Source organism: Neovison vison, chromosome 6 (genome assembly GCF_020171115.1).
Source record: "Neovison vison isolate M4711 chromosome 6, ASM_NN_V1, whole genome shotgun sequence".
Taxonomy (NCBI): Eukaryota; Metazoa; Chordata; class Mammalia; order Carnivora; family Mustelidae; genus Neogale; species Neogale vison.
Genome location: NC_058096.1, coordinates 58,190,422 through 58,201,833, shown reverse-complemented (window position 1 = coordinate 58,201,833; position 11,412 = coordinate 58,190,422). Strand labels below are relative to the sequence as shown.

Here is an 11,412-nt window from a genome sequence, read left to right as displayed (position 1 = left end):
ATAAACTGGCATCAGCATGTTTAAATGTAAGTACAAATCATCTAATAATTATTTGTAATTCACGCATTTTTGTGCATGTAAGATTTTAAGACTTTTTGATAGCTCTTAATGAAATGCTGTTTTTCTCAGAACAATGTATGCACCTGAACTCTCACCAAGTATAAGATATATAACCAAGTATCCCTTAAAATAAAAACAAAAACAAAAACAAACACTGGTATTTTTTAGTTCTACTTGCAATGTTCTTTATGTAAACACAGATGGATGGCCTTTAATTATATCAGATTTAACAAAATACAGCTTTCAGAAAATCTAACTAAAAAAGAGTAACCAAAAAAACCCAACCAACCAATCAACCAACCAACAAAACGCTATTTTAAAAACTTATTTGTCAGTGGTTCCAGAAATTTTTTAACCTGCCATCCTTTCCTCAACCAAATAAAGATAGCATAGCCTCATTATTAACATGATTCCATGAAAGAGGGACTATAGTTAATAATTATTCTGTATTTTAAGCAATGGACATATATAAAACAATGCACACAAGACATTTATTCATATTTTTGAATTCTTGCCCTGCTCCAAAATAATTACACTGAGAGTTAGAATTTGCATAAGGAATCAAATGGACTATTTTGTAATCATTAATAGCTACTTATTTATCATAATTTAAAATCCTTCCCACAGCACTCCTTATTTCTTCATTGTGTTTTGATATTATTTGCAGAATGTGTGATAAATGAGTAAATAATGAATGTGATGAACTAGTAGAGACTGTTGAGTTCTCTACAACCAAACAAAGATAATTCCCCCCCCCCGCCAAATTCAGGAGTTCTGCCAAACAGGAAAACAAATAGTCCAGTAAGGCTTCGTTAGCTATAAGGTGTATTTTTGCCTAATATATTTCAAAAATTACATGAATTTAATTTCTTTTTCTTTTAGAGTATATAAGAATTGTTTAAACAATCAAAATCTATGAATTTTAAAGTTTAAAGATTGCTAGTTACATGTGGATTCTTATACCAGATATTACACCTAATTCCTAAATCAATAGGTTTAAAAATTCAAGATTTGCATAGGAATATACTTGAGTTTCAGGCATGGGAGAATTTACATGATATATAAAAATGTGTTCCTCTACTCTCAAAGAAAAGTACAAAATATCAGAGTAAAACATGCCAAAAACAATGAGAAAAACACAATTTGCAACAGTCATTTAGTATTGGACAAAGATTCACTGTACCTCCTTGAGTAGTAACTGAAGTTGAATATTACAATCTTGGATCAATCACCTTTTGTCCAAAATCTTACACTTACCAATGTGGAAAAAATGTAGAATAAAATTACAGTTTCCCTCAAAGAGAGCTGCTAATTCTACTCTGTTCTGAGTAGATCTTTTAGTTTCCCGTCATAAGATGCATTCACTTTAGAAATATTTAAAAAAAATCATTTTCTAAATTTTTATATATCAATTTTAATACTGAGGTAAAAAAATTTTCTCTAGAGAAAATAAGATACAAATAATTTACAATAAAAAAGAGCAACAGCTTGATTGTTTACTCTGGGTGAATTATGGCCTTTCATTCTGATAAAAGCCTACTAGGATTTACTAGACATTTTGGAAAGGCAGTATTATATCTAGGATATTTAATGTCCTCCTGAAAGCTCTCAGGGGCGATAACTAAACTCAACATAGTGTACTGTATTAAATATTAAAGATGCTGGATAGAAACATAAAGTCTAATTCTAATGATTACTTAAAGAAAATCATCTCATATAATGCTATATTTCTGAAGTACTTAGCGGTAATCAACTGATTTTTCATCAGTTATCAATAAATAAAATTTCATCAGTAAATAAAATTTACTGAAAATTTTATTTTATCTCTTTTAGGACTTAATTGAGGTTGATCAAAAAATGTGTGAAGTTTACAATCAGTGTTACGTTACTTCCCTTGTCAAAGAAAATAAAGCTATATAAAGCACATTCTGGATTTTTAATTCTTTCCTGATTGTTTTCTTCTCAACTTTTTCATTCATGTAAGAATAGTTTACTGAACACCTATCAAATGCCAAACATTACTGCAGATGGTAGAAATACAGTAGGGATTAAAGCAGATGAAAGGTCTTAGGTTCCAGTAGAAGTAGAAACAGAAAAAAAATATAAATAAAATGTGTAGATGTTATGTGGCAATAAATGCTATAGAGAAAAATAAGGCAGAGGAGACAGAAAGGAGTAAAAGGTTGAGAAAAGTACTTTCAATTTTCAATTTTAATTATGGTCATGAAGGTGAAACTTCAGCAAAGACCTAAAGGAAGTGAGGGAAAGAGCTATAAGGATACCTGAAGAGCTTTCCAGCTGGAGAAACAGCAAGTCAAGGACTCTGAGGTAGCAATGTTCTTGTTATGTTCAAAGAACAGTAAGGAAGCCAGCAACAAGGCCATGCGAGCAAAAAATATAGTAAGAGATGAGATCATCTAGGACCAGAGCATGTATAGACCCTTATAAGTCATTGCAAAAACTGGTTTTCATTATGAGTCAAATGAGAAGTTCACGAAAGGTTTGCAGGAAAGAAGTGACATGATCTGACATGCCCTTTATAAGGATCATTCTGGCTGCTCTTTTGAGGATAAATTAAAAGTAGGAAGATTAAATGGCTCTTTTATAAGTGTTGCTGATGGCCTGTGTCAGAATACTCACAAGAGAAGTGGAAAAATAGTAAGGTTCTACATATAATGTAATGGAAGAGCTACCATGGATTTGTTGATGGGATGAGTGGGGTATGAGAGAACAACTGAAATCAAGAATAAGCATCAAGAATTAAACCCTGAGCGAATATAAGGATGGATTTACCAGTGACAGAAAGGAGGGAAACTGTTGGGAGGAAGAGGTATGGTGCAAAGGGCAGAAGAAAAATCAGAACCTCAGTTTTGAATGTTAAGCCATAAATGCTTATTATACCTCTACACAGAATTAGTGATTTTAATAGGCAGCCAGATACAGAAGTCGAAAGTACTGGGAAATGGATCCAGAATGCCAAAAGATGTAATAAATCAGGATATCATCAACAGAATCAGTATATATAAGAATGCCCAAACTGAGTCTTGGTATTTAAATGATTACATAATAATACATTGAGCCTGAGATTTATACATAATATGCCATATCAAATTTTGTACAACAGAAACAAAAAGGAAGCAGTCCTTAGGTAACTACATTCTGAATATGCATTCCCTCTGGCTTTAAGATCCAAGAAGGAAAGGAAAAGGAAAGGGAGATATCCTTAATGGAAGAAAGGGAGACTAATAAGCTAATATTTAATCTCATTCTGATTTCTACCAAAGCACTGATACTGGCAGAAAGGGCTAGCTAGGGATGTACACAGCTCTAAGCTTCTTGTGAGAATCATGAAAAAATATATTTGCATCATCCCCATCATATGCCAGGCACTAAGTAAGTGCTGAGTATTCAATGATAAATGAAGCAAACACTAAGTGCTTAACTATGAAGATGGATAGATAATAAGTACACAAGTAAGCATACAACTATAAACTGTGAGAAATGAATGCCATGAGAAAATAATATGGGGGACTGTTCTTAGATTCAGTGATCATACAAAGACAAATAATACAACATCAAAACAAGCTTAAAATTTCTCTAAAAATCTAACTACTCAGTTTTAGGTAATTACATAATTGCCATACAAACCTGCTTTTCTTAGGGTTCTCTTCCTTTTTCCTTTAATTTGCCATTGTTTAGACATGAAAGATTGCTATATTCTTGTAGTAAGTAGATGCTCAAAATATTTTATACAATTTTTATAAATGAGCATTACATTGATAATCTTTGATAATATTTATAGCCACACCCATGAAAAAATATACTTTAAGCTCTAAATGTATTTTGTGAGTACCTGAATTTGTATACTCTAACAAAAATATCCATAGTAAAACAAATGGAATGTGAAAAATCTAAGTTCTTAGTGGCTTAAGGACTGACAATAACAAACATCTTAAATTTTATTTCAATAGTACGTTTTCAGTAGCATTCCTACTTCACTCCCAGTAACTCAATATGATATAGTTCCATATTGAGTGACAAACTATTATTTAATAGGCCAGATCATCAAAGTCAATAACCCATTTTATTTGTGAAACACCTGTGTCCAAGCAGCCACCAAAAAAAAAAACCCACCAAAACCAAAACCAAAACCAAAAAAAACCCAACCAAACAAAAAAAAACCACACACAAACAAAGCCAGTATTTGTTCTTGGGTGTAAAAATGACAGAACCTAGAATAGTACACACCACTACCTATAAAAGGAATACTTGATACTATGTAACTGAAAAATTAACTATAAACAAAGACCTTAAAATGTATATAAACTTGCTGCATAGACATTTTGACATTTCTTTAAAGTAACATCCCCTTACATATGTAGTTCAGGTAGGGTTACTTTATTATATATATGTTTTTTTGATTATTTGGAAAACTCACAGTGAGGAATCTGTATATTAGCAAATACAAATTACCAACTAGAACAAAATGTTATTATGACTATTGTTACAGGAAGAATTTAAGTAATTCATTTTGCAAGTAGATAGTAACTTACCTGAAATGTAGATGACCTTTTGATCACTTCTTTGACCAAGGGAATTGGTCACTTTACAGACATAAACACCAGAATAATTGAAAGTCAATGGATGGACAAAATGAAGAGTATTGTCTGAAGCCAATAAACCATCAGGCCATTGTCCATCCAACCTAGATTTTAAAAAGCATGAAATTATTTTAAATATCTTCAAACTTTATTCATAGCTATTTTTTTTATTTTAATCATTTCTTTATTGAGGGAGTAAAATGATATTTAGCTGCATGCATACCAACGATACTAAATTATTTGCTTTGATGACAATTTAGAATGTTAATGTTTATCTGAATATTGTATACATTTTAAACTAAGTATGTTTACAATTAAAATTTTGGTACTACATTTTGACTAGTTTTGGTTTAACTACACTTTAAATTATCTGTAATCTTTCCTCTCCCCATTTATACCTTAGTTAATTGAGAGCTAGGTGATCCTGGCTATTTAAATAAGATATTATACTGTTGAGATGTTAGTGAAAGAACTGGCATTCTTTAGATAAAATTCACTATGAAATGGATAAAGATACAAATTTTTATTTCAATAAAAATAAAGTTACTGTTAAAATCCATTAATACCCACTCTTTCAAAATAGCAACTGATGTAAGTGCAAGCAGGCCAACATATTAGAATGAGAGGAAAGGAAAGAAAAAAAATTAGATGATTTTAAAGAATTATATTCAAAAAACTGGAAAGGAAAGCTGGAAAATTAGAAAAAATTTATTATTTGAAGACCTACAGTATCAAAAGAATTAAAAATAATTCTCAGTGAATAGATCTATTCATGATATATCTATAAATTTCTTAAGAAATTTAAGATAAAAGCCATTTAAGTACATGATAATGTTTAAGAACCTTCTGTTACATATTCAAAGAACATCACTTCATACTGAGCAAATCTATACCGAACCTCATTCAAAGACGGTCAGTTTCTAAAGCATGAGAAAGGGTCTGCTTAATGATGAATCAGATAAGGGGCTATAGCATCCAAAATCTATAAAGAACTTATCAAACTCAACACCCAAAGAATAAATAATCCAATCAAGAAATGGGCAGAAGACATGAACAGACATTTCTGCAAAGACATCCAAATGGCCAACAGACATGAAAAAGTGCTCCACATCACTTGGCATCAGGGAAACTGAAATCAAAACCAAAATGCGGTACCACCTCACACCAGTCAGAAATGGCTAAAATTAACACCTCAGAAAACGACAGATGTTGGTGAGGATGCAGAGAAAGGGGAAGCCTCCTACACTGCTGGTGGGAATGCAAGCGGGTATAGTCACTCTGGAACAGTATGGAGGCTCCTCAGAAAGTTGAAAATAGAGCCACCCTATGACCCAGCAATCGCACTACTGGGTATTTACCCTAGAGATACAAATGTAGTGATCCAAAGGGCAACATGAATCCCAATGTTTAGAGCAGCAATGTAGATCATCAACAGATGAATGGATAAAGAAGAGGTGGTGTGTGTGTGTGTCACACACAGTCACAATGGAATACTATACAGTCATCAAGAGATGAAATCTTCCCATTTTTAACGACTTGGATGGAACTACAGGGTATTATGCTGAGCAAAATAAGTCAATCAGACAATTTTCATATGATCTCTCTGATCTGAGGACTTTGAGAGGGAGGGTGGGGGTTGTGCGGAATAGGGAAGGAAAAAATGAAATAAGATTGGGAGCGGGAGGGAGACAAACCATAAGAGACAAATCCAATCTCATAAAACAAACTTGAGGGTTCCTGGGGGCTGAAGGGGCAGGGATAGGGTGGCTGGATTATGATGAACACTGGGGAGGGTATGTGCTATGGTGAGTAATGTGAAATATGTAAGCCTGATGATTCACAGACCTGTACCCCTGGGGCAAATAATACATTATATATTAATAAAAAAAAAGTGGAGGTTACTAGAAAAATAAAGGGTCTGCTTATAAAACAATCTCATTTATAAACTGGGCATCTGTGACAGTAAAAACCAAGGTACAATCTGGCATCAATAAGAACGTTTTAAAAATGGTGTCTATACTAATCTGGCTAAGAGATCTAGTGTATGCATTACTATATAACACAATAGGAATAAAATCTCACTATGACAATTCTAAAGCTATTTATTGCAAAGGAACCAAGTACACTGTTATACATCATACTGCCAACCTTAGGGTACCAAAAAACACATAAAGATGTATTTATTTTGAGGTTATTTTTAAAGACCATGAGTTATTTTTTAAGAGAACAAGAAATCAAATAAACTAAGCACTCAACTATTATAGTTTGATCTAAGCAGATTTTCAAAAGGTTCATTTACTCATTCACTCAACCATCCATTACTTAATTGCCAGGAGCTTAATATTAACCATACTCCACTCTGCTGGTGTTGCTGAGCTACAGAAGTAAATAAGATATTGTCTTTGCTTTCAATGATCTAAGTACACAGAAAACTGACAACTAATTATGAAGAGACTAAGAACAAAAAATAATAAACAAGTAGAAAGAAACAAAACACTGGACAATAGGAGGAATCATTTTGTTCTGCAAATCCAACAGTAGTAAGTGGAAAAACTGTCAATAAAATCTTTTACAGTACAGGAACTTCAATTTAGCATTGAAGAAAAAAGGTAACATTCTCACATGGTTTTAAAAAACAAAAACACCCATACTCCTTCTACAAAAACTTTGAAAAGAACATTTGTGTAAGCACTGACTTTAAAAGGTGAACTTCTTCTAGGAAGATGAGAATGAATATGGAGTATATAAATACCAATTATCTCTCTGCACTTTGAGGCCCAAATTCTAATCCCTTTAATTCTGAGAAATATAAAAATGGCTTATAATTCTTTAAAATTGCTTATTCAAATAAGTCACAGTCAAAAAATTCTAAATATCACATTAAACTCACACCAAATGACATGTTAAGCACCTTCTATACTCTTTACCTATGTTACCTGGTTTATGTTAATTGTCTCTATCCTTACATCTCTATGATGTACTATTATCAGTGTGGAAACAAAGGTCTTACTCAAAAAGACACCTCCAAGTACAGGAAGGGAACTTGGAATTGTACGACTTTTATACATAACCTATCCCACATCTTAACCAATGACTGCTTCCCACTTTTAAGAAAATGTAAATTAAAACAAAACAAAACCTGTATTTTTTGTTTAAAGACAACAGATTGATCAAATAGTTTCCTCGCTCCCACAAAATCCCACCTAAAACAAAAGTAAAGGAAATGAAAGGTATTAAAAACCCACAGGAAGAAAGAGAAAAGGAGGCAGAATTCATCAGACAAGATGTTTCAACAAACTTCTAGAAGACAGAAAACAGATGGAGGAAACAATATATGCTGTGAGCCACTGTTTCTCAATCAAGAGTGATTTTGTCTCCAGGAGACAACTGGCAAGTCTGGAGACATTTTTGGTTTCCACAAAGGGGTATAAGGCCAGGGATGCTACTAAACATCCTGCAATGCAGAGGATTACCTCCCACAATAATGATTTATCCAGCTCAACTTGTCAACATGCCAAGGATGAAAACCTCCACTTTGGGCTGAAGAAGTGCTTCTAAAAAGAATATGAATGGGAATGGAGCCAATTTGGTCCAAGGAATCCAAGATTTGGAATTTGACTCACTGTCAAATGAAGAAAGCCAGAGTGAAGCAGAGGGCTAGAATTACGGACATTAGTTGAAAGTTGAAAAAATAGACTCCTCTCAACTCTGTACAGACACTAGGCATTTATGTTTTAAAAAGAAGATGAAGGTTAATCCAATAAATAAACTGAATGACCACCAAAAAAGACTTCCACTCTTCCTGAGTGACATCTGAAGCTTCCCCAAGAAAATAACTCTTTACCTGATCACTCTAACTGTATCTACTAATGAGTAATCCCCACTATAAGGACAGAGTTTCTACTCAGAATTTTAATACATTTTAATATTTCAATGCATCACTGTGAAATGACTGGATAACTGAGAAATTAAGGAAAATCAACAAAATGAAAAAATAAAGGGAAAAAAAGACAAAATAAGTAAGAAGCAGTAAAAACTCTCTGAAGAGGCAATAACTTTAATATTGTGTTTCTAGGGGCACCTCGGTGGCTCAGTGGGTTTAAGCCTCTGCCATCGGCTCAGGTCATGATCCCAGAGTCCTGGGATGGAGCTCCACATCGGGTTCTCTGCTCAGCGGGGAGCCTGCTTCCTCCTCTCTCTCTGCCTGCCTCTCTGCCTACTTGTGATCTCTGTCTCTCAAATAAATAAATAAAATCTTTAAAAAAATTGTGTTTCTAGGAAGAAACAAGACATTACATCCACAAAATAAAAAAATGCAATGAAATGAAAGAGAAATAAGAAAATGCTCTTAGAAATTAAAAGTACAGAGGCACCTGGGTGGCTCAATCAGTTAAGTTGTCAACTCTTGATTTTGGCTCAGGCCATCCCAGCCAGGACTTCTCTCTCTCTCTCTCTCTCCCCTTCTGCCCCCTCCTCCGTTGTCCCCCATCCCTCAAATAAATAAATCTTAAGAAAAAAGAAATTAAAAATATGCCCCCCCAAATGTTTTAAATCAATTACGTCAACAGGGGGAAAAAAAAAATCAAGAAAATTTCCTAGGAAAAACAAAACAAAACAAAAAACTATGAAAAATAAGAAAGGACGTTTTGTATATAATAAATAGGAGGTCTAGTAAAAGCAAATTTTAAAAAGGATGGGAAATGATAAAAAAAATGACAAAATTATACACAGGTGACAGATACAAGTCTTAAGACTAAAGGGGGGCTCCAAATACTGGGAAATACAAATGAAAACCTTAGTATGACAGTTTGAAAGTTCACAGATAAAGAGAATAAGGATATTTTTGGAGGCTAAGAATTATTAGCTTCAGGGAAAACAAGATCTTAGACAAAAGAAAACAGAACTCTAGTATACTATGGTCAGTAAATAATACTTATATGCCATAGGGAAGCAAACAATGATTACGAAGTTTAACTAAAAGTGGCTTAATTTCATTGGGATTCATGAAGGTAGGAATATGTATATGGATACCTTTGTGTGTGAAGGGGTAGATATAAAGTTAAATTTTCATCCATTACAACAGAAGTCAATAGATAGTATTAAGAAGTAGCAATTTAAGACCAACAATGGTAACCACCAGAAGGAATTGCTAAATGGCTAAAGGAACTGCAGGGGTAGAAGGGGAGAGGTGGGGCAGAGAACACTCAAGAAACCCTTAATTTAATTTCCAGCCATTACTATCATCATGTATTACACTGATTTAAAAAAAACAACTTTAAATATGCACTTAATACTTTCCACTTTTAAATAATTTCCCTTTAGAAGTATCTGACATTATTACCTGCTCCACACAGATTTGAAGGGTGGTGGATTTGCATCAGCATTACACTTGAGATTAACACCTTTTCTTCCTACAAACCAATTCCCATCATAGCCTGTCACTGAAACTTCTGGAGCATCTATAAAATAAATGCATAACAGTACAAATTATCTTTTGTTAGTAGTAAATGCAATAAATAATGACAAAGCATTAACATAATGACTAAACATCAAAGGAACAGAAATCGTTTTCCTTCTGTCAATATGCAAAACCAGCGTGGAAAACAGCAGTTAATAATTATTAGTTGATTGAAAGAATGAGTGCATGAATGGAAAATGAGTTCCAAACACTAGGAAACGATAGCACGTACAGTTCTAGTTATTTTGGACACTGAATATAAGGATATTCACAAACATATAATCACCAAGAACAAAATATGAGAGTCCTATTATGAGAAGTGTAGATTTATGAACAAAGGAAATACATTATACTACTTAATTTGATTAGACGTGGCATTTAAGTACCAAGTCACCATATAACACTGTCTTTAAAGAAAGGTCTAATCTGAAAGAGAATATCCCCCAAGAGATACAAAGTCAATTACAGAGATTAGGTTCCCTGTATTATAATTAATTACTATTCTATGGGTAAGCAGAAATGTGAAACAAACTTTCTAAGGCTATAATATCAACTAAAGTAAGTTATCTGTGGCCTCAACTGTTCTAAAACACTCAATTTTATCCATTCAATGCACCCAAACGTCTTCTGGTACATGTGTAATATTGTGTAATATAGTTTGTTAAGTAAGCAATTATCCATATCTACCAGCAATATAAATTTATGCATTTAAACCATACAATCCAATATGAATCATTCATTCAACCATCATATTGTTTTTTAACTCCTAATAAGTGACAGGCACTATTGTAGGCTTATGGCATACATATAGATTCTGTATTCATAAATTTATTTATTTTTATTAATTTTATTTTTTTTAACTTGACAGACAGACACAAGTAGGCAGAGAGGCAAGCAGAGAGAGAGAGAGAGAGAGAGAGAGAGAGAGAGGAGAAGGAAGCAGGCTCCCCGCCGAGTAGAGAGCCCAATGCGGGGCTAGATCCTAGGACCCTGGGATCATGACCAGAGCCGAAGGCAGAGGCTTTAACCCACTGAGCCACCCAGGCGCCCCTTTTATTTTAAATTTTTTCTTCCATAAAATTAATTTTTAAGTTTTTAATAAGAGGATATTTTTGAAATATTAAACTAAAGCCTGTTATAAGTACCAAGAAGGAAAAGAATAGGATGATACAGAGAAGAAGGGCCTAACTGCGAATGAGGTACAGGTCATGAAAGCTTCCCCAAGGAAGGGTCACTTATGCATGGTACAGGGACCCTCCTGTGAGTTACACAGTAAACTAGATAAAGAGTACA

At 33.5% G+C, this 11,412-nt stretch overlaps 1 protein-coding gene across 5 annotated transcripts in view; it reads right to left on the bottom strand.

The window, feature by feature from the left end:
• The window catches only part of NECTIN3 (nectin cell adhesion molecule 3), a 128,087-nt gene that overhangs the window by 61,253 nt on the left and 55,422 nt on the right, over positions 1–11,412 (bottom strand). For all 5 annotated transcript variants that reach the window (XR_006384965.1, XM_044251360.1, XM_044251359.1 and 2 more), the window contains exons 4-5: positions 10,003–10,120; positions 4,614–4,765 (exon numbers count right to left, since the gene is read on the bottom strand). Coding sequence is in view for 4 of the 5 variants with exons in the window: in XM_044251360.1 (XP_044107295.1) it covers positions 4,614–4,765; positions 10,003–10,120 (270 nt within the window). In the remaining variant the exon portion in view is untranslated. The remainder of the gene's footprint in view (positions 1–4,613; positions 4,766–10,002; positions 10,121–11,412) is intronic.